The sequence below is a fragment of the Propithecus coquereli genome, unplaced genomic scaffold, assembly GCF_000956105.1.
Source record: "Propithecus coquereli isolate 6110/MARCELLA unplaced genomic scaffold, Pcoq_1.0 Scaffold26, whole genome shotgun sequence".
In the NCBI taxonomy this organism is placed as follows: domain Eukaryota; kingdom Metazoa; phylum Chordata; class Mammalia; order Primates; family Indriidae; genus Propithecus; species Propithecus coquereli.
In genome coordinates this window covers 5,279,893-5,301,871 of record NW_012148174.1, presented here as the reverse complement: position 1 = coordinate 5,301,871, position 21,979 = coordinate 5,279,893, and the positions used below count along the sequence as shown (strand labels likewise).

At 37.9% G+C, this 21,979-nt stretch overlaps 2 protein-coding genes across 2 annotated transcripts; one reads left to right on the top strand and one right to left on the bottom strand.

Moving 5' to 3' along the window:
• Positions 1-943: 943 nt before the first annotated feature.
• LOC105812697 (histone H3.3-like) lies at positions 944-1,993 on the bottom strand. The gene has a single exon (XM_012647215.1). It carries the CDS (start codon positions 1,888-1,890, stop codon positions 1,480-1,482), a length of 411 nt encoding a protein of 136 aa, XP_012502669.1. The 5' UTR covers positions 1,891-1,993; the 3' UTR covers positions 944-1,479.
• A 3,427-nt stretch (positions 1,994-5,420) lies between these two features.
• On the top strand, positions 5,421-20,918 carry HSD17B13 (hydroxysteroid (17-beta) dehydrogenase 13). The gene is made up of 7 exons (XM_012647214.1): positions 5,421-5,805; positions 8,023-8,130; positions 9,050-9,181; positions 11,025-11,131; positions 12,620-12,757; positions 14,221-14,337; positions 19,858-20,918. Exons 1-7 carry the CDS (start codon positions 5,596-5,598, stop codon positions 19,946-19,948), a joined length of 903 nt encoding a protein of 300 aa, XP_012502668.1. The 5' UTR covers positions 5,421-5,595; the 3' UTR covers positions 19,949-20,918.
• Positions 20,919-21,979: the final 1,061 nt, after the last annotated feature.

Below are 21,979 nucleotides of genomic sequence, written 5' to 3'. Positions count from 1 at the left end.
TCATCTTTTTTTACAATGGGAAAGATCTAAAAATATGTGAAGGTGAAAGAGACAGCTTCTCCAGGCAGGAAGAGATTGGAATTAATAGAGAAAGAAGAAGAATTAGGGTAACAAGGAAAGAAAGGTTGAGAACCATACTGCAGAGATCATGACTCTGTTACTACAGGGAAAGAAGTGGGGTTGGTATGTAGTGATGAATCAAGGGGTTATAAACCAATACATGCTGAAGCTCTCCATGAAATGTGAGTTTGGGTTTTGTATGTTTGGATAGGGGTTTTGGAGCCTCAAGGAGAGGTTTATATGTCCTTTAAGAATACCTAATACTACTTTATCAGTTTGGCAGTACATAGAACCCTTGACAGTGAACTAATGAGCATCCCCCATAGAAAGGAAAAGAAAAAGAGTATTTATTTGAAGAGATTATATTCCTAATCCTCTACTCGTCAGATTACTATTATATAATTAGCCTAAACACACAGTGTATTAAAGTAATGTGCACAGATGCCATAACTTCCTCATTTTATGGTCTCCAAAGAAATGATGGCTTAGTGTTGACCTTTTTTTCACCACAAATATCTCCCACCCTCCATAAATTACAATATTGTAACAGAGGTAAAGATCTGAAAAAGGGCAACAAAATGTTTTACAAGTTGTCTCTTTAAAAAAAAAACCCACTCTTTTGGGGAATTAAAACCTGCAGGCCAGTAAGCAAAGGGGCAGGAAAATGTTCTTTGCTGTTTGTTTTATTAAACAACAGATAGGAGATAGCGCAACAGAATTGTCCAAGGGTCACAAGATCATGTCACAGGAGATAAGATCGATGGAAACCAACTGTAGTTAAACAACAATAGCCCAAAACCAAGACATTTGACACCCTCAGTCACATAGAGCCCAACTGCTGAAAAACCACCCTGTTTTTCTGCTTACAGGCAGGACGGAGGTCTTTTTTTTTTTTTTTATAGTTTAATGTATTTTAATAGCAAACTTACAGGAACAGCACAGAAGACAGACAACATTAAAAACATGTACTTGCATGTAGGACAACTCAGTTAGAAAAGTATAGTGAATGGATGGAATCTACTGTATGGTAAAAATGCTACAAACACCATTTAGTTGCCGTCAATAAGAAATTTACTTGTTTTAAAAAAATCCAAATGCTGGCATTGTCCAGAAAAATTTAGCAGGTTTATTTATAATTGTTATAAAGTTGAACTGCTGAAACTTGTTCACTGAAACATTTGACTTGCATTAATGCTTCACATCCCCGCATTTATATTAAAAATTCACACACAAATGAAAATGGAAAAACTGCCAATACCTGATTTCTGACCCCTATTTTTCCACTTGAAATCATATACTTAGGTACCTTTTGACCCCATGGGAAAAAAAAAAATATCTAACGTTCAGAACTACCAATAACAGGAAGAAGAGAATTTTTTTTTTTTTGAGAATGAAATATTTTCCCATCGTAGTGGATTCTTAAGCACGTTCTCCACGTATGCGGCGTGCTAGCTGGATGTCTTTTGGCATAACTGTTACACGTTTGGCATGGATAGCACACACATTGGTGTCTTCAAAAAGGCCAACCAGATAGGCCTCACTTGCCTCCTGCAAAGCACCAATAGCTGCGCTCTGGAAGCACAGATCTGTTTTGAAGTCCTGAGCAATTTCTCGCACCAGACGCTGGAAAGGAAGTTTGCGAATCAGAAGTTCAGTGGACTTCTGATAACGTCTAATTTCACGGAGTGCCACTGTACCAGGCCTGTAGCGATGAGGTTTCTTCACCCCTCCAGTAGAGGGCGCACTCTTGCGAGCGGCTTTTGTAGCCAGTTGCTTCCTGGGTGCTTTACCACCGGTCGATTTGCGGGCAGTCTGCTTTGTACGAGCCATGGTATAAAGACCTCCTTACTTACTCCCTTCTCCTTCGGCTGGAGCTCGGCGAGCGAGAGGCGGCGCTGGCGTTTGAGAGCGACCAGGATGGAGGTCTCTTGAGACGCTATTCTACCACCCTCCTCATTTGTTGGCAAATTAATAAACTTCTCTTTCCTTTTCTTCAAAGCACTTGTCTTCATTCTTCGTTCTCACCGACTCGGCCTTGGGGACAAGTACCAAACTTTCGGTAACAATATCATACCATATCAACTCCTCTGAACTCTATAGTGTGCAAGTGACCCAGGAATGGCTCTATTCTGAAGGTAAAATCCACTTGAATGATACTCCTGCCGGTGTTCTCTCACGCGTTCCCTTTTTCCTTCACTTTTCTTTGCTATATACATGCTATTATTAATGTTAATATCATTATCACCTACGCTCCAAATTACAAATCTTCTAGTTACCCTGTTCCACCTTTTTCCTGGTTATTACCTATACAAAGATAATTATTCTTACCTTTGTAAAGATAATTACATTTCTAAAACTGATAGGCAGATGGCTCTCAAGAGGGAAATTAATGAAAGCTAAAAGAAAAACAAAGTTAAGAAAGTATTTCAGTTTAACAAGAGTCTAAATGCTATGAATTGTTTTAGCTTAGTTGAGAAAATTTTACTGGAAGAATCTCATCCTAAACTGTGAGATGAAGACAAATTAATGATTAATTCAGAGTGCTTCATTCATATCAGTAGGAAACAACAGATCTAAAATGTGATCAGAGTAAACTAAATGTTTTTGTTACGAAAATATGTTGAAATGAAGCCAGTGAAGTCATAAAGACATACGAACAAAAAATCTCTAAAGTTTAGAGGGAAAAAATCAAGCGGCAGATTGTATGTTTCTAGCATTGTTGAGGCAAATAGAATCCTGTATTTGAGGAACATGAACATTCTGGCCCCTAGAAAACAAGCAAAAAAACAAAAAGAGAATTCACCAGGTTATCCCATAGGCTGAATAAAATTTCTCAGCACCCAAACTATTTGAGAACAATGTTAAATAAGCATTTTTCACTTTCTCAAAGTTTGTTAATTCTTGGATAATACAAATAGCCCTGTAAGTAAAATAATCTAGATCCCACTGTAAATTTGAAAACTGCCTTTCAGAAGTATATCAGTAACGTATGGATTTAACTGGTGTGAGTCCTCTTATCTGGCCCACTCTAAGCAAGCTGAATATTGAAGTTATAGACGTTCAACCTGAAAACAGATTCCTGCATTGCAGCCCAACATGAGATCTGATCTAAACCACCTATGTTAATATCTAACGGTTCCATGTAAACGTCGCCGACAGTTTGCATGCAGAATGATATAGTCAAGTGCTCTTTCATAAATACACTCAAGGTTCAAACTTAAAGAACCAGTTATGCTCTCTCCAATGCAATATAGTATAGCCCAGGTCAAAGTGTCTCAACCTCAGCACTACTAACATTTTTGGCTGGAAAATTCTTTGTTTTAATGCACAGGGCTGTTCTACGTATTTTAAGATGTTTAGCAGCATCCCTGGCCTCTACCCACTAGATGCCAGTAACATGCACGAATTTTGACAACCAAAAATGTCTCCAGACATGCCCAAATGTAGCCGGTGGGACAAAAGTTATTCTAGTTGAGAGCCACTGGCCTAAGTTAAAAGTCGGGGCTCCAGAATCAGACTTCTTGGGTTTATTTTTGGCTTTTGTTTTTTGTTGTTTTGTTTTGTTAGAGATGGGGTCTCACTATGTCGCTCAGGCTGGTCTTGAACTTCTGGCCTCAAGCGACCTTCCCATTTCAGCCTCCCAAAGTGCTGGGATTATATATGTGAAACTTCCTGGGTTTAAATCCTCAGTCCACCTCTTATCAGCTATGTGACTTTACTCTTACAGCTAAGTTACTTAAGTTGCCTATATGTCAGTTTCCTCATCTGCACAATGAAGATTTTAATAGTACCTACTTCACATGTTCTTGTGAGGATTAAATAAGTGTATATGCAAAGTCCTTAAATCAGTCCATGACATATAGTAAAAGACTAATAAATTCAAACTACTATTATTTGATTTATATAACCATTTACTACTTGCAAAGCCATTTCATAAACATGCTGTCTCATTTGATGTTCATAACCACTTTGTGTTTGAATGGGTGAGGGAAGGTTGAGGTCGTTATGTGTTATGTGTTGGATGATGCAAGCTTTATTTTTATTTCTGTTTTTCAGATAAGGAAACTTTAGCACAGAGAAAATAAATAGGATTGCCTGAAGTCATACATATGTAACATAAAATTTACCATTTTAACTATTTTTAAATGTGCAGTTCAGCAGTATTAAGTATATTCACATTGTTGTGCAACTATCACCACCATCCATCTCCAGAACCTTCATCATCCCAAACTGAAATTCTGTACCCATTAAACAATAACTCCCCATTCTCCTTCCCCCCACTCATTAGCAACCACAATACTGCATTCTGTCGCTATGCATTTGACTACTCTAGGCACTTCATATAAATGGAAGCAATACAATATTTGTATTTTTGTGTCTGGTTTATTTCACTTAGCATAATGTCTTTGAGGTTCATCCACGCTGTAGCGTGTGTGAGAATTTCCTTCCTTTCTAAGGCTGGATAATATTTCATTGTGTGTGTATATATCATATTTGCTTATTCAGTCATCTGTTGATGAACGCTTGGGTCGTTTCCACTTTTTGACTACTGGAATTTGCTATAGACTGAATGTGTTCCTCCAAAATTCATATTATAAAATCCTAACCCCCCCATGTGATAGATAGTTCAGGGAGTGATGTCTTCGAAGGGTGATTGGGCATGAGGGCTCTGGCGTGCCTTCCTCCTTCAGCTGCGTGAGGTTATAGTGAAAAGCCAGTCATCTATAAACCAGGAAGCCAATTTTTACCAGGCAAGAAATCTGCCAGCGCCTTGATCTTGGACTTCATAGCCTCCATAACTGTAAGAAATAAATTCCTGTAGTCTATAAACCACTTGGTCTGTGGTAATTTGTTATAGCAGCCTGAATTGACTAAGACGGAAGATGTATCACTTTTAAGTTGAGACTTCCGACTTCTGGTCTAATGCTTTTCCAATCTTATCAGAAAGGGAACTGATTGTTTTATAACTGAAAATCTCCCTCAAATTCAAGAGATTTTCAGGGAAATTGGCATCATCTGTAAAATGATTAGCCAGCTGAATATTGATGTTGAGCTTTCGTGAATAAATGAATCCAAGATCTAAGCTCGGTTGACCTATATTTTATTCAAGTTTCTCTGAGATAATACCTCTACTTTCTCCTTTTCCCTATTTTAAAAAAACACCAAAAAGAAACAGTTTATAGAAGATACCAACATATCATTAGCTAATTCAACATCTCCAGAATTATTTCTCGAGGTGAAACTTCAAGGTGAAATATAACACACAATAGCTTTTCAGATAAGCAAGTTCAGAGGGCACCTTCTCTTGGGCTCTTTTGACCTGAGCTAAGCTACTGCTGGCAGCTGGCATCACTTCAAAACCAAGGTGTTTCAACTCATTAGGGCACGTGGACAAGGTCTGCCTCCGCAACCAGCTTCTGTTTGAGAATCCCACTAACTCCTGAGCACAGCTCTCCCCTGGCGCTCTGTGCAGAGGGTGTCTCTGGCCCAGGACTATACGAGGATTGAGCCAGAAGGAAGGGACAGCACAGAGCCATGAACGTTGTCTTGGATCTCCTCCTGCTTCTGATCACCATCATCTACTCCTACTTGGAGTCACTGGTGAAGTTTTTCATTCCCCAGAGGAGAAAATCTGTGGCTGGGGAGATCGTCCTCGTTACCGGAGCTGGGCACGGAATAGGCAGGCTGACTGCCTACGAATTTGCAAAACGGCGGAGCAGACTGGTTCTGTGGGATATTAATAAGGTAATATATACATCTGACAACCTTTTAAAGTCACAATGTAAGAAATGTCTTTTAAAAATTATTTGATTTAGAATCTGCTTATCTTTGTATTTTCCTTTTTTCAAAGTTTGATCAGTTCCATGGAGCTGCCTTCCAGATATGCATCAAGTTGGTAAATGAAGGGAACTTAACTGAGACCTAAGCAGTGATTTTTATGCCATGGTGTGCAGGTTGATAACAAAGACTCGGGGGGCCGAGCATGGTGGCTCACGCCTGTAATCCTAGCACTCTGGGGGAGGCCGAGGCAGGAGAATCACTTGAGGTCAGGGGTTCGAGACAGCCTGAGCAAGAGCGAGACCCCGTCTCTACTAAAACTAGAAAAAAAATTAGCCAGGCATGGTGGCGCATGCCTGTAGTCCCAGCTACTCGGGAGGCAGAGGCAGGAGGATCGCTTGAGCCCAGGAGTTTGAGGTTGCTGTGAGCTAGGCTGACGCCACGGCACTCTAGCCTGGGCAACAGAGTGAGACTCTGTCTCAAAAAAAAAAAAAGATTCTACCTGAGAGATGGGCAACCCAACCTTCCAAGTTCTCTTTGAATCCTTGAATTTTACGGTTAAACATTAGCAGTTTGGCCCTCATTCAATCTAAACCGTTGCTTTAGGAACACAGAGATAAATGGAGTAAACAACGCACACTGCAGCTGAAGCTAAAGCAAGCATCTCACTTATGAAAAGACAAGGCGTTACATTTTCCGCTCCGTTACAAGACAGAAGCTTTTGTAATTCTTCAGTGAAAGTATCTGATGAAAGCTCTGGTTACTAATACTCTCCACAGACCTTGAATCTAGAGACTAAAGAGATAGTATGCAGTGGTTTGTGTAATCTGGGAGAGAGCAAGCTACCAGCAGAAGCCTAAATCCGTAAAAGACTCTTCCATCTTTTTGTTTCTCAGCAATCCCCTAAAAGGGTAATTGAAGGGACACTGGCTTTGCGACTGGGTCCTGATGTCTGTCAAAGTCTGTTGTTTGGGATTTCAGGCTGCTGCTCCAGGGTTTAGCCCACAGTAGTGAACTACAAAGGGCCCAGGGAAGGCACCACCTGACCACTCACTCAGGGATTGCCCCAAGGAACAGCAACACCACCATCATCCCAATATGCAAAGAAAATCGCTCTTCAGATATCCTTGTCTCTTAATCACAGAGAAGAGTTTACAGATCATGGGAGGAAAAAGCATAATTTTTAAAACTTTATAATCTTCTCTAAAAGTCAACAGATGTCAAAACTTGAAAATAATTCTAATTTTCCAGAAATGCAGGTCAAGAAATATCAGGGCAATTTTATCTTAGGAAAGAGGTCTTTGAATTCAGGCTGAAAGTAACTTGCTCTGTAGAGTTCTGTGCAAAGTTGTCACATAAATGCAAATCCATCCAGTGGCCCTTGCCCATTTTCACTCCCAAACACCTGCAGAATATAATATTGTATCCCCTGGAGTAGTAGCCTGGTCTCCCTGTGAAAGTCTTTCTCAAATAAGAATCCTTCTTTCTCCTTCTCTCCTAGAGAGATAAAGCAGAATCATCAAGAAAGGTTGATGGGCAGCGACATGTAGTTTAAAAATATCACTGGTAGGCTGGGTGCGGTGGCTCATGCCTATAATCCTGGCACTCTGGGAGGCCAAGGCCAGAGGATCACTTAAGGTCAGGAGTTTGAGACCACCCTGAGCAAGAGTGAGACTCTGTCTTTTTTTAAAAAATAAAATAAAATAAAATTGCCACTAATTTAGAGTTGCTACTTAACCCTTTCCTGCCTATCACATAGTTGGTGCTCAATAAATGTGTGTGAAATTATAATAATTGTTGAGTTTGCCTTTCTTCTCCATACTCAAATATCTTCCATGACACCACAAAGAGCAACACCTTTCAAGAATGTTCTTTAAGCTACAAAAGTAGCCTGCTTTAGAGAAAATGCCTACTGGAGAACCTCCAAAACCAAGATGAAAAGCTGGAAAAACATGAAGGGATTTTTTTTTTGTTATTTCTGTTTTGTTACTTTGGTACTCATATGAGCATTGCCTGGCAGAAAAGCCAGGTATAATCTCACTGCAAATTAGGCAAGCGGTCTCTCTCATGCAATTTTCTTACAAATAAGGAGGGATATAGGACATGAATGTTAACCTTTTAAAAATTTTCTTCTCCAATGCTTTCTCCGCCACTCTTTTCTGAATTTGTTTTCTCCAATTACAGCATGGTGTTGAGGAAACTGCAGCTGAATGCCGAAAACTAGGGGCCACGGCGCATGTGTTTGTCGTAGACTGCAGTAACAGAGAAGAGATTTACAGCTCTGTAAATCAGGTGAGACTTCAGGTCACAAATTTCTTCAGATGATTTTGTATCCACTAGCACTGACATGGAAAATGAAAAGGTTCTTCATGACTGCCTGATTTAAATTAGATTTTAGCCGCTGCTAACCAAAGTCATTTTGTGACCGAGACAGGATATGTACTTTTTTTCTTATATACAGTCCACTCAGCTCTGCTCATTATTATTGTTTCATGTTATTAATCAGTTTGATTCTGATCAGAATTTTGAGCAGTGGCAGAGTGACTGACAGAACATTTATCACCAGGGAAAACAGATCACTTTCTAGTTTTGTTTCAGTCCTATTAGTTTTGCAGTAATTCCTTTTTTTATTTCCTTTGTGAGATTTTATTTATTTTGGTGCTAATCTAGTCTTCTGTAGAAAATATAACATTAATAATTATTATAACAATTTTTTAAAAGAGTAAAAACAAATGCTCACAATCAATCAAGCACTCCAACAAACTATTGCATTTTTAAATTTAATCCCTACAATAACCCTATAAACCTCATTTTACAGATAAACAAATTAAGGCTTAGAGAGATTAAGCCATACCAAGGTCATGTACCTGATAGGTGGTTGAACCAGGATTACTCAATCAGCACTTTAAAAATATCTGGTCAGAATTTACGTATCAATTTATCAAAACAAATATTAATTTCACTTTACTGATAAACTTTAAAAATCTATGATGTACTGGGGACTGAAATTTAGACATTAACAAAAAACCAGCTGAGCCCACCTTTTGACAGTGTTCCCTTGGCATTCGCTATTGGAGCTAGAAGTTCTTCGTGCCTGAACTCTGAGAGACCTTCCCAGGAGAAAAAAGACTATAATCCCTGGATGATATCGGCCCTAAAACTTTGAGTTTGTATAATACACCCAATGAATGTGTTCTTTCAATTTCAAAAGGTGAAGAAAGAAGTGGGTGATGTAACCATCGTGGTTAATAATGCTGGGGCAATATATCCAGCCGATCTTCTGAGTACCAAGGATGAAGAGATTGCCAAAACGTTTGAGGTCAACATCCTAGGACATTTTTGGGTGAGTGTATATTCGGGTGAGAGAAATATTTCTAGATTTGTGCACGTTTGACACCTTCTCTTAAGGTACATGAGATTTATAATTGAGTTCACATACTTCTGGGCGGGAAACTGGCCAGATCTTTGCCTTAAATCAAGAATCATCTGCCAGGCGCAGTGGCTCATGCCTATAATCCTAACACTCTGGGAGGCCGAGGCGGGAGGATCCCTCGAGGTCAGGAGTTTGAGACCAGCCTGAACAAGAGTGAGACCCCGTCTCTATTAAAAATAGAAAGAAATTAGCTGGACAACTAAAAATATATATAGAAAAAATTAAGCAGCATGCCTGTAGTCCCAGCTACTCGGGAGGCTGAGGCAGAAGGATTGCTTAAGCCCAGGAGTTTGAGGTTGCTGTGAGCTAGGCTGATGCCACAGCACTCTAGCCAGGGCCACAGAGCGAGACTCTGTCTCAAAAAAAAAAAAAAAAATAATCATCATCAAATTTGTAGAAAAGCCACAGAGTCTACGAGAGAAGGGTGCAGAGTTCAAGTGGACACAACACTCCAGAACGGAAGCCACTTGATCTGTCTTATCAACCAGTATCTAACACAAAGCCTGGCCTGTACCAGGCACTCAACAAATTGTGGAGGTTCATTGGGGGTTGTAAGTATATATTTTTTCAATGCTTTGGAGGAAATATATATGACACGCATTCACTTGTGACCTCATTTCATGGAATTTTAGAACTGAAAGGACATCAGAACTAATTGGATACATGCAGGGTTGGGGACATTTCTGGATCGGACTCTGAGACAAGTTCTAGATCCATGGGGTACTAGAACTGAGCAGTGTGGCTCTACAGACTTCATATAATTGGTTAGTTTTGTGAGAGACTGAAATATTAATAATAATTTCAACTGCCTCTGTAAAGAGAATTTTATGAATTAAACTTCCAGTGCTCCGATATTAATGTGGAACCAGAGGCAAATCTAGATTCTGGAAGAAATGTGCCCCCCTACCTTCACCAGCCCCTCACACACGCTAATGTGAATTCATTATCATGCCCACCAAACTATGTGAAGACCTCTTGTATTAGTATACTAATATATGCCTTATCTATAGCTGCGTAACAAATTAGACCAAAACTTAGTGGTTTAAAGCAATGATAAATGTTCATTATCCTTGCACAATTTTTGTGGATTAGGACTTTGAAGGTGTCTTGAATTGGCAATTCTGGCCCTATGAATTTGCATAGGGTCTATAAGGATGAGTTTATAAAATTCTCATAAAATTTTATTGAGCTTTTTGGAGGAAAAGAAAGACTTTTGTTTCCTGTAACATCATATAATACACAATATTACAAATAGAGAGATACTGAATCTAATGGTGCTTAAGGATTGTGGATCAGTAAAGAACTCTTAGTTTACACTATTCAACTACTCAACTGTTTTGACACAGGTACACAAGATTTCACTCTTCTAATTAGAATGATAAAGCCCCAAACCAAAAAAATTACATGACACTAGATTATCATAGGGAATTATTTTCAGCAATGAAAATTCTGAATTTTTTCCTTAATATTGTTTAGATGACATATATTTGATTCCTTCTGAAGAGAGAATACTAAGATGGGTGTTGGCATATGAAATACAGTGCACAGCACTCAATGCCAGCTCAAATCAACAACATTTTGTCTTTTTTCTTTCTATCATTTGTATCACATAATCAGAGAATTTTGGCAAGTGTTTAATTTCAGTGTACAAGTTCTCTCGAATGCCATTCTATCTTAACAAGAATAAAACAACCTGATTTGGAGAACTAACGCCTATGTCCTTGTTTCTCTTCCTTCTGCAATGATCCTTAAGATCACAAAAGCACTTCTTCCATCAATGATGAGGAGAAATCATGGCCACATTGTCACAGTGGCTTCCGTGTGCGGCCACGGAGTAATCCCTTATCTCATCCCATATTGGTAAGTATCACTTGCTTGCAATGTTACGTATTTGTCTTTATATTTGTATATATTTAAGGGAATTAGATTTTTAGATCCCTATGCTTATAGCAGGATAATTTGGATTTGCAGAAGTTATATATATAGTTCGGAATAAAAATTATAAATGACTTTTTCTGAAACAATGATACTAGTTGTAATTACATTTAAAATATTTTTAGATTTCCGAAAACTCCCCTGTAGAGCAATGAAAGAAAACAGTAATGTCAAGCATATTTCCACTGTATCCTGGAATGAGTAGATGCTGGTAAAAGAAACAGAAAATCCACAGACTAAGGAGCAAAACATACAGAAGCTAGAATGAACACAAATCTATGTCATGGCCTGGGCGCCTAAGCCAACCAGAGTGACCCCTGGATCAAAACATTTCCCAGTGTGCTCGTGCTATGAAGGTTCACGTGTGTGTATCTGCATGCCTGTGTGTGTGTGTGTGTGTGTGTGTGTGTGTAAGAGAGAGAGAGAAATAGAAAGAAAGAGAGAACCTCTCTCCGATTAAAAGATGCAGATACCACACTCCATGCCCCCATCAAAGACATTAAGGGAAGAATGTGGGAGGCCTCAAAGATATACCACTGTATTTGCAAAATAGCCTTTCCTTGTAAATGCTTCTCCAATCCTCATAATGAAATTTAGAAGCCAAAGTGGCAACCATTGTCAAGAGAGAAACTATCCACTCAGTTATCAAGAGAGGAGAAATGTGCAGAATCCCACAGAAGTTTGTCAATACAGATACTAGTTTTATAGTTTTTATAAATATGATTTTCCTGATTCATATTTTTCAAAATAAAAGCAGCAATAAAAACTGATTAGAGGGCTGGGTGCGGTGGCTCACACCTGTAATCCTAGCACTCTGGGAGGCTGAGGCGGGTGGATCGCTCAAGGTCAGGAGTTCGAGACCAGCCTGAAAAAATAGAAAGAAATGATCTGGACAGCTAAAAATATATACATACAGAAAAAATTAGGCAGGCATGGTGGCACGTGCCTGTAGTCCCAGCTACTCGGGAGGCTGAGGCAGGAGGAGGATTGCTGGAGCCCAGGAGTTTGAGGTTGCTGTGAGCTAGGCTGACGCCACGGCACTCACTCTAGCCCGGGCAACAGAGTGAGACCCTGTCTCAAAAAAAAAAAAAAAAAAAAACTGATTAGAAAATAGTTTGAAGATTGAATGGAAAACCTTACATGTAGGGTGGAAAAGTAAACATTGAGCCAGTCATTAGACTGTTCTTTTCATATCATTGCTAGTTAAAAAATTGGGTACATTCACAATTCTGTTAATCATATAAGAAAATGAAAATGAATGACCATTTTGTCTCTCAGAAAAATTGCAAGTGGTTGATTTGAGGGATTTGGCTTCTACTGGTTTTCAAGCCAAATGCTACTGCCTTGTCACAGAAAGCTGAGCTCTGTGTTTCACTGTCCCAGAGGTAACGATGGTTGATAATTCTCTTACAGTTCCAGCAAATTTGCTGCTGTTGGCTTTCACAGAGCTCTGACATCGGAACTTCAAGCCTTGGGAAAAACTGGTATCAAAACCTCATGTCTCTGCCCAGTTTTTGTCAATACTGGGTTCACCAAAAACCCAAGCACAAGGTGAGTTCAAAATCAAGGTAGGATGGGAATCTGGCATGAGAAATTGATATGGAAACTATATAAGAAATTTTTAGGCAGGCCAACTAAGAAAACAGAATGAAAGGAAAAAGGAAAAAAAAATTCTTATTAATGTTATTGTATTGGGTTTTAGTTTTCACTTTGAAATTAAATGAATAAAGAGAAGAAAACACACTAAGGACTGGCAGGAACAATCAGCTACCAATGAGTTAGGCAACTGGTTATTTGTGTCCGAAAAAGGCTCAACACACACACTCAAGTGCCAAGAGTGAGTGGGAACGGGGTGGGTGGGCTGGAGAGATGTGCTTAAGGGAATAGTGAGAGTTTCCTCTCCTGAAAACCGCACCCCTAGAATGAATGAAACTTAACATCTCCGTCTCCCATTAGTGGTTCACCCTCTTCATATTGAGTGTGCAAAGGTACGGGAGATGCCCCTTTCATATCTTCCACAGCACTGGCCACAATGCAGACATAAAGTACTCCAACATTTTTCAAAGTTGCCTGATCCTAAGAATTACCACTTGTGCTTACATGAAAAATACATGTTCATAGACCCTTCATTAAAGATTCTAATTCATAGGCTGGGATGAGCTGCAAGAATGAGATGTTTTTTTAGTTTTGTTTTGTTCTGCAAGCATACCAGCTGAGGCTGGAGGCAAGTTTGGAAAACATTGATATGTTAAATATAACCAGAACGAGGTGTGGTGGCCCATGCCTGTAGTCCCAGCTACTGGGGAGGCTGAGGCAGAGGCATCTCTTGAGCCCAGGAGTTTGAGGTTGCTGTGAGCTAGGCTGACGCCACGGCACTCTAGCCTGGGCAACAGAGCAAGTCTCTGTCTCAAAACAAAAAAAAGAAAAAAAAAAAAAGAATACATGTACACAGTCTTCAGTATAAGGAAGGCAATGCCTCCAGCTATAATGTAATGCTCTTTGTGCACATCTTTTCTCATTAAACTGAGGAGTAGGCAAATCAGAGGTGAATCTCAAGTACTACATGGCCTCAAAACGACCCAGCTTTACAGAATACCTTCGCAAGAAAGAAAATATACTTAGCTATAGAATTTTCTCCTTGCATCCAACAGGGCTTGAGATGGCAGGTGTTTCCCTCCTGTCCCCTGACTAATCCTACCCGCTCCTCTTTCTTGACTGGCTCCTCTACTCTTTCCCATCTAGTGACTCTCCGCGGTTTTGATATTTTGACTGAGTGAGCTATGAAACCCATGAAACACACCTACTGGACATGAAAGTATACGACTGTGATAACAAAACATCAACATGGGATGTGAAGAAAGTGGGGGAGGGTGGCATTCATGCAGTGAGCCCTGGACCATTTTAAATCTTAATTCTAAATTTAGTGAAAAGATATGTTAGTTGTCCTGTCTTCGTTAAAAAAATTGAAATTTCAAAAAATAAAAATAAACTTTTTTTTAAATTTTTAATCACAGATTATGGCCTGTATTGGAGACCGAGGAAGTTGCAAGAAGCCTGATAGATGGAATACTTACCAATAAGAAAATGATTTTTGTTCCATCATATATCAATATCTCTCTAATACTAGAGAAGTAAGTACAGCACAGAATGCCTCAAATACTAAGACACCAATAGAGCTATAATTATGGAGAGTCTTTCAGTTGTGAAAGTTGCCATGGAAACTCTCCATCCCTGGGGAGAACAGTTCAGTTTCATCTGTGATTGCCTTACCCAATCTATAAAAAGAGAATGATTCATTTTCTCTACCATATCTAACATCTCTGCCCAATCTTTGCTGGACTATTCTAACTGAAGGCAAGACAGTTTAAAAAGAATGCGATATATTGGAGTAGTTAATCGTAAAGGGTCTATTTTTTAAAAGCCTGCTGGGAATTTAATTGGGATTGCATTGAATCTATAGATCAATTGGGGGAGAATTGACATATTAAAAATATTGAGTCTTTCAATCCAGGAATCATTATATCTTTCCTTTCTTTTATCTTCTTCAAAATCTTTAAGCAATATTTTGGAATTTGTGGTGTTCAAGTCTTGCACATCTTTTATCAGATTATCCCAAAGTAGTTCATGGTTTGCTGCTATTGCAAATGGCATTTTTAAAACATTTCTATTTTCCATTGTTCGTTGCTAGTTTATGTTTGATTTTTGCATTTTGATCTTGTATTCTGTAGTCTTTCTAAACTTGCTAAACTTTTAATCTGCTAAACTTGCTAAGCTTTTTTGTCGATTCCATCAGATTTTTTACATAGACAATTATACTATCTGCGGATAATGACAGTTTTACTTTTCCTTTACAATCTGCATGGTTTTATTTATTTATCTTTTCTTGCTTTATTGCCCTGGCTAGAACCTCCAATTCAATGTTGAATAGGGTTGGTGTGAGTGTACATCCAAGTGTTCTACCTGCTCTTAAGAGGAAAGTATTCAGACTGGGTGCGGTGGCTCACGCCTGTAATCCTAGCTCTCTGGGAGGCCGAGGCGGGCGGATTGTTTGAGCTCAGCAGTTCGAAACCAGCCTGAGCAAGAGCGAGACCCTGTCTCTACTAAAAATAGAAAGAAATTAATTGGACAACTAAAAATATATAGAAAAAACTAGCCGGGCATGGTGGCGCATGCCTGTAGTCCCAGCTACTCAGGAGGCTGAGGCAGGAGGATCACTTGAGCCCAGGAGTTTGAGGTTGCTGTGAGCTAGGATGACGCCACGGCACTCTAGCCCGGGCAACACAGTGAGACTCTGTCTCAAAAAAAAAAAAAAAAAGAGGAAAGTATTCAGTCTTTCATAATTAAGTATGATGTTAGCTGCAGACTTTTTTTCAAAGATGCCCTTTATCAGGTTGAGAAATTTCTCTTCTACTACTGCTTTGATTAGAGTTTTTACTGAGAGTGGATATGGATTTTGTCAAATGCTTTTTCTTAATATATTGAGATCTTATGGTCTTTTTGTTTTAGTTTGTTAATATCATGAATTACAGGTTGAATATCCCTTATCTGAAATGTTTGGGACCAGAAGTGTTTTAGATTTCAGGTTTTTTGGTATTTTTGAATATTTGCATTATATTTACCAATTGAGCATCCCAAATCCAAAAATGTGAAATTCAAAATACTGCAATGAGCATTCTTTTTGAGCAGTATGTGAGTGCTCAGAAAGTTTCAGGTTTTGGAGCATTTCAGATTTGGGATGCTCAACCTGAGCATTGATTCATTTTAAAGGAAAAACCAATCCTGTCTTTGTCTGATTTTGTATCAGAGTAATACTGATTTCATAGAATGAATTGGAAAATACTCCTTCCTCTTCTGTTTTCTGGAATAACTTATGTGGGATTGGTATTATTTCTTCCTTAAACATTTGATAGAATTCACCAGTGAGGCCACTGGGCCTCTAATTTTCTTTATGGGAAAGTTTTTAATTACAAATTTAATTTCTTAAATAGGTATAGGGCTAGTCAGGCTACTTATTTATTCTTGGTAATATGTATCTTTCAAGGAATTTGTCCATTTTGTCTAAGTTATCAAATTTCTTGGCATAAATTTATACATAACATTCCCTTGTCCTTTTAATATCTTTAGAATTTTCCATTCCTGATATTGGTAATTTATGTTTTCTGTCTTTTTTTTTCTCATCATTCTAACTAGAGGTTTATCCATTTTATTGATCTTTTCAAAAAACCAGTGTTTGATTTTTTCTCTTTTTTGTATTATATTTAATTAATATCTTCTCTGATCTATATTATTTTCTTCTGCTTATTTTGTATTTACTTTAATCTTCTTTTTCTAGTTTATTAATGTGGAAGTTGAGTTCATTGATTTGATACTGTTTTATTTCAATTCATTTCATTGTGGTAAGAACACTTAACATGAAATCTACCAACTTAACAAATTTTTAAGTGTACATTACCTTATTGTTGACTATAGGTACTGTTGTATATCAGATCTATAGGACTTATTCATCTTGCTTGACTGAAACTTTATGCCCACTGATTAGTAATTCTTATTCTCCTCTTAGCCCCTGGCAACCATTATTCCACTCTTTGATTCATGAGTTTAACTACTTTATATACCTTATACAGTGGGATCATTCAGTGTTTGTCTTTCTGTGATGGCTCATGTCACTTGGCGTAATGTCTTCAAGGTTCATCCATGTTGTCACGTATTACAGAATTTCCTTAAGGCTGAATAGTATTCCATTGTATGTATATCAATTTTTTTCTAATACAGGCATTTAGTTCTATTAATTGCCCCCCATGTACTTCTTTAGTTCTATCGCACAAAGTTGGACATATTGTGTTTTCATTTACATTCTGTTCAAAACACTTTCTAAATTCCCTTTTGTATTGTGGGAAATTAGAAGTATGTTTTCTAATATCTAAATAATTTGGAGATTTTCTAAAGATCTTTGTGTTATTCCTTTCTAATTTAATTCCATTGTGTGCCTTGAATATTTTAAATGTATTGAAGCATGTTTAATGGCCCAGAACACAGTGTATCTTAGTGAGTATTCTATGTGCACCTTAAAAAACATGAGTACTCTGCTGTTTAATACTCATGTCTGTACAGTCATACATTTTACTTTTACATTTGTTAAAAATCCCAAACTGCAGTTATTATTCTTGTTTAAACAGTTATCTTTTTAAAGAGATTTAAATAACAAGGAAAATTCTCATGTTTACCCATGTAGTGAACATTTCTGGTGTTCTTTGTTCATTTGTGTAGGTCTAGTTTTCTTTTTTCTTTTTTTTTTTTTTTTTTGAGACAAAGTCTCACTGTGTTTCCCGGGCTAGAGTGCCGTGGCGTCAGCCTAGCTCACAGCAACCTCAAACTCCTGGGCTCAAGCGATCCTCCTGCCTCAGCCTCCCGAGTAGCTGGGACTACAGGCATGCGCTACCATGCCCGGCTAGTTTTTTCTATATATTTTTAGTTGTCCAATTAATTTCTTTCTATTTTTAGTAGAGATGGGGTCTCGCTCTTGCTCAGGCTGGTTTCGAACTCCTGAGCTCAAACAATCCGCCCACCTCGGCCTCCCAGAGAGCTAGGATTACAGGCGTGAGCCACCGTGCCCGGCCAGGTCTAGTTTTCTATCTGGTATCATTTCTCTCTGCCTGAAGGACATCCTTTCACATTTTCTTAGGGCAAGTTGTGAATTCTTTCATCTTTTATATGTCTCAAAAATTCTTTATTTTGTCTTAGTTTTGGAAAGACATTTTCAAATGAATTCTAGGTTGATAGTTTTTTGTCTTTTCATACTTTCATTAGGTAGAGAACCACCTCCACCCCTCTCCACCTCATCTCCCTGGAGGCTGCTCTAGTTGAAGGAAAGACAGTTTTAAAAAGAACACAATATAATAAAGTGGTTAAGAATGAAGGCTCCACCTGGGATTAAAAAACCACTCTAGCACTTATTAGCTCTGTGACCATAAACAAGTTATGTACTGTCTGCAAAACTTGTAGTCTCAACCCATACATAAAATGGAGATGGTGATTATACTTCCTTTCTAAGGATGCTATAAGAGTAGACTAACATAATACAATTTAAAACCCCTGACATTGAAAAGGTACAGAAGTCAGATAGCAAAGGCCGAGGGAACAGAATTTATATGGACTAGCAACAGGATTATTTACCCCAAAGGAAATAATCTCTCAACTTTCTTCTGAGGGACAGTTTATAATAAATTGAAATTGTATCAAAAAGCAGATAACTATCCTAACTTTCTAAGCCCTTGAGCCTTTTTGAAACAAATCCAAACAAATCCATCTAAACGTGGAATAGAACAATTTGAGAACAGGGGACAAACTGCCTTGCCACATCAATTTCAATCTTTCATTTTAGCTTTAACAGACTAATTTAAGGTAGCATGAGGAGACCCTCCACCTCAAAGCAACAGCATGTCAAATGCTGACTAGAGTCTCGGTGCTGAGCACTGCAGAAAATGAGTTTCATGGAACTCCCACCCTCTTGGGGCTCAAAACAGGTCATATCAATGTTGAAAAATTCTAAAATCATGGTAGACCTGCATATGACTGAGACAATAAATATAATTACTCTGCCAGAGTTGGGGAATAATATCTCTGTAAACTAAACAAGAGTCTCAAGTCTTTTGTGTTATGTGGCGCTGTCATGGTGGTTACTCGGCAACAGGGACATTTTGTTAACCTTCTTTGTGTTTAATTCGTTTTACAGAGAGAGACGATTTTGTAAGCAGATGCAGTTATTGGCATGAAGGTTTCTTTGTGAGGATAGTTATTAATAAAAGGCCCACAAAGCTCTCTTCTAATCCCATCCTCCTCCCAGCCACATCTCCCTGCCCCTTTGTTCATTCCCCCAACTTTCACTTACGCCCTGGCCCACCCAAGACAGGGCAGTAAATCTTGCATTAGCCAACAATACCAAAGCGATATTCAATATGACTTTCTTTGTAAAATTTGTTATTCCTGCCACCTTACATTCACTCACACTCTCTTCCTTTCATCGGTGTACTTGAATCTTACCCATCCTTGAACATCTAGTTGTCCTTTTGAAACTTTTCTCCACTATTCCAGCCCATATTAATCACCCTTACCGTTATAGTCCTTAATTTCGGATGGCTGATATTTTTTCAGTAATTGTTTTAAGACAGTGATCTTGGCCTCTCAGCTAAACAATAAGTTCCTCAAAGGCAGTAGCTATTTTTTTTAAGTACTTTAATTTACCTTTTTATAGAGTGCATAGTAGATATTCAGTTAATAGTTAAGGAGAGGCGGAGGCATGGATTCTGGTGGTGTCTATCTGTGAGCTTTTAGCGTTGGGATTAATCGACAATTTCAGCAATGAGGTCAGTTTTAGATATATAAAATCTCCTATAAGATTTTACTAATATAGGATGAGAGGGTGAGAAGAGTGATATATATCAGTGTTTTCTTTATATTTGTATGCACTTTGAACTATGAATATTAAAAAGACACACACACAAAAAGGAGAGGTAGTTGCAAAGGAAGAAAGGAAAACAGAGGAAAATTAACTGCAAGCCAGGTAACACCTAGAATATTCTACCTAACCCAAAAAGGGACTCTGGTGTCAAAGATTTTAAACTGAAACTATTTCATCTCTTTTTTCCATACAGGTTTCTTCCCGAACGTGCTTTGGCAGCCATAAATCGTGTACAGGATATTCAATTTGAAGCTGTTGTTGGCCACAAAATCAAAATGAAATGAATAAAATAAGCTGCAGCCAGAGATAGATGCACGTTAATGATATACCTCTAAGTTTAGAGTCAATGATTTAAAGCTCTATTTCACATTTTCTGGTCGTGTTGATATTAAAAACATTGGTTTGGCACTAGCAGCAGTAGAATGAACAAGACTAATTACCTGTCTTTCTGTTTTGCAAGAATATTAACGTACTTTTTAATAGTCGGATCCGTTTTTCATCCATATCTCTTAAAAATTTCTGTGCTTACATAAACATACTTAAAAGGTCATTTTTCTTTAAGATATATTATTTTGTTTCTTTCCATTTAAAGGTGGACAAAAACTACCTTCCTGAGAGTAAATACAAAGAGAACTGATTTACACAGGGAAGGTTTAAGACTATTCTCAAGTAGCCTTCCAACCTGTAGCCAAGCCACAGAACGTCAACAAAAACACGGAGTTCTCGGTTGGAGATAAGCTTACGCAGGAAGCTGGGCTCCAAAGGACCAACAGGTTACTCTCTAAGACTTTGCATTTGGAGGATTTTAACCTCTTCCTTTTTCATCAGCTCAAAACACTGCAACCATATTCTGGAATTTATTACTTAATTCTTTGTTTAACTCTCATGTCTACCAAAAGTGGAACCTCTATACTTTCTGTCCTCTTCATAATCTCTTAAAATACTACCCTATATTACACTACAGAAGACCACTGACTCTATTTTGAATTTGAATATCTGAAGTTCTAAGTCCATGATAAACTCTTTCCTTGTAGTTTATGTTTTCACGTATCACTGATCCCAGAGATGTTTAGACAGTTTTGAGGTTCGAAAGTTTGATTTCGATTTGAGGTATGTATTAGTCTGGAAAGGCAGTATATGTGCATTTACATACATATTGGCACATTTGTGCAAACATTTTACAAAATAAATTGCTAAAAATAGAAATGTTAGGCCAATGGGTAAGATCATCAAAATTTTGGACAAATACGGTCGTCTTCCAAAAAATATTTATAATGTACTCTGGTGGGGAATTTTAATATTGCTCTGAGTTTTTTCTTTGTGTACAAAATGAAAATTTTGTCTTGTTTCCTTCGCATGTGAATTAGAAAGGAGTTTTTTTCCCCTTCATAATTTTTCCTCATGGCATGGTTGCAAATAATGAAACCATTTTTTTAATTTGACAACCCAAATATTTACACAGATTTGCGACTGTGAAATCTCAATGCCTTCTTCTTTACTTTAAAAAGTTCTTGAAGATATTTGATTTTAGTTTTACTTTATTGGGCAATTACCATAGACAGGCAACTAAAAATATTCTGTTATACACATATTAACAGCAACAACAAAAACATCTCAAAATAAATTCCGGTTATGTTAAGTGCAAAGAAGAAAACTTTCCATTTTAATTCCATTTTGGTTTTAATCCTTTATGAGTGAAGCTCAGAGAAAGCAGAAGCACAATATTGAGCTCCCTTTGTACATTTTTCTTGCATTGTTTAAGTATAGACCTCTTTCTTCCTTGTAAGTTCCCGCTGAGTTTCTAAATGTTTTACTGTGACAATCTTCCACCTTGTAATTCTCCCTAAGGGTCCTCTTTCCCACCAAAGCCCCACTTCCAGGGCTACTACTAGGCTGTGCAGGTTTCCAGGCAAGTATTTTTTGCAGGGCTCCTATCAATATAAATAATGTTATTAAAATTCCATTATAAAATTCGTAAGTGTATGCAGTATAGTGATTTACTGATAAAGATTTAGAATAATAGGAAGATTTCTTTCTTTATTGTTCAATCAGTGCATGTGAAGATGCTTCTTGTTACCCTGGTCCCAGCTCTTTTTGTTTGGTCCAGGAATCATTTCTTTGTTTTCTTTATTATCAGATGAGCCATTCCTTACTAATTTCATATCTTTCACCACAAGAAAGGGTAGCAATGCTATCATTACTCATAATGCCATGGCTGTGTGTAACATAGTTGCACTGAGCTAATATAAATCTTTAATCCTATGCAATACCCTCCTACCATTTATTTAATGTTGGTTTTATCGTTACTTCTGACA

Bases quoted from the DNA above. Each gene is read 5' to 3' on its own strand.
- LOC105812697 (XM_012647215.1), bottom strand. From the start codon at position 1,890: ATGGCTCGTACAAAGCAGACTGCCCGCAAATCGACCGGTGGTAAAGCA.
- HSD17B13 (XM_012647214.1), top strand. From the start codon at position 5,596: ATGAACGTTGTCTTGGATCTCCTCCTGCTTCTGATCACCATCATCTAC. The intron at 5,806-8,022 runs GTAATATATACA...CTCCAATTACAG, and splicing joins TTCTGTGGGATATTAATAAG to CATGGTGTTGAGGAAACTGC. The intron at 9,182-11,024 runs GTGAGTGTATAT...ATGATCCTTAAG, and splicing joins ACATCCTAGGACATTTTTGG to ATCACAAAAGCACTTCTTCC.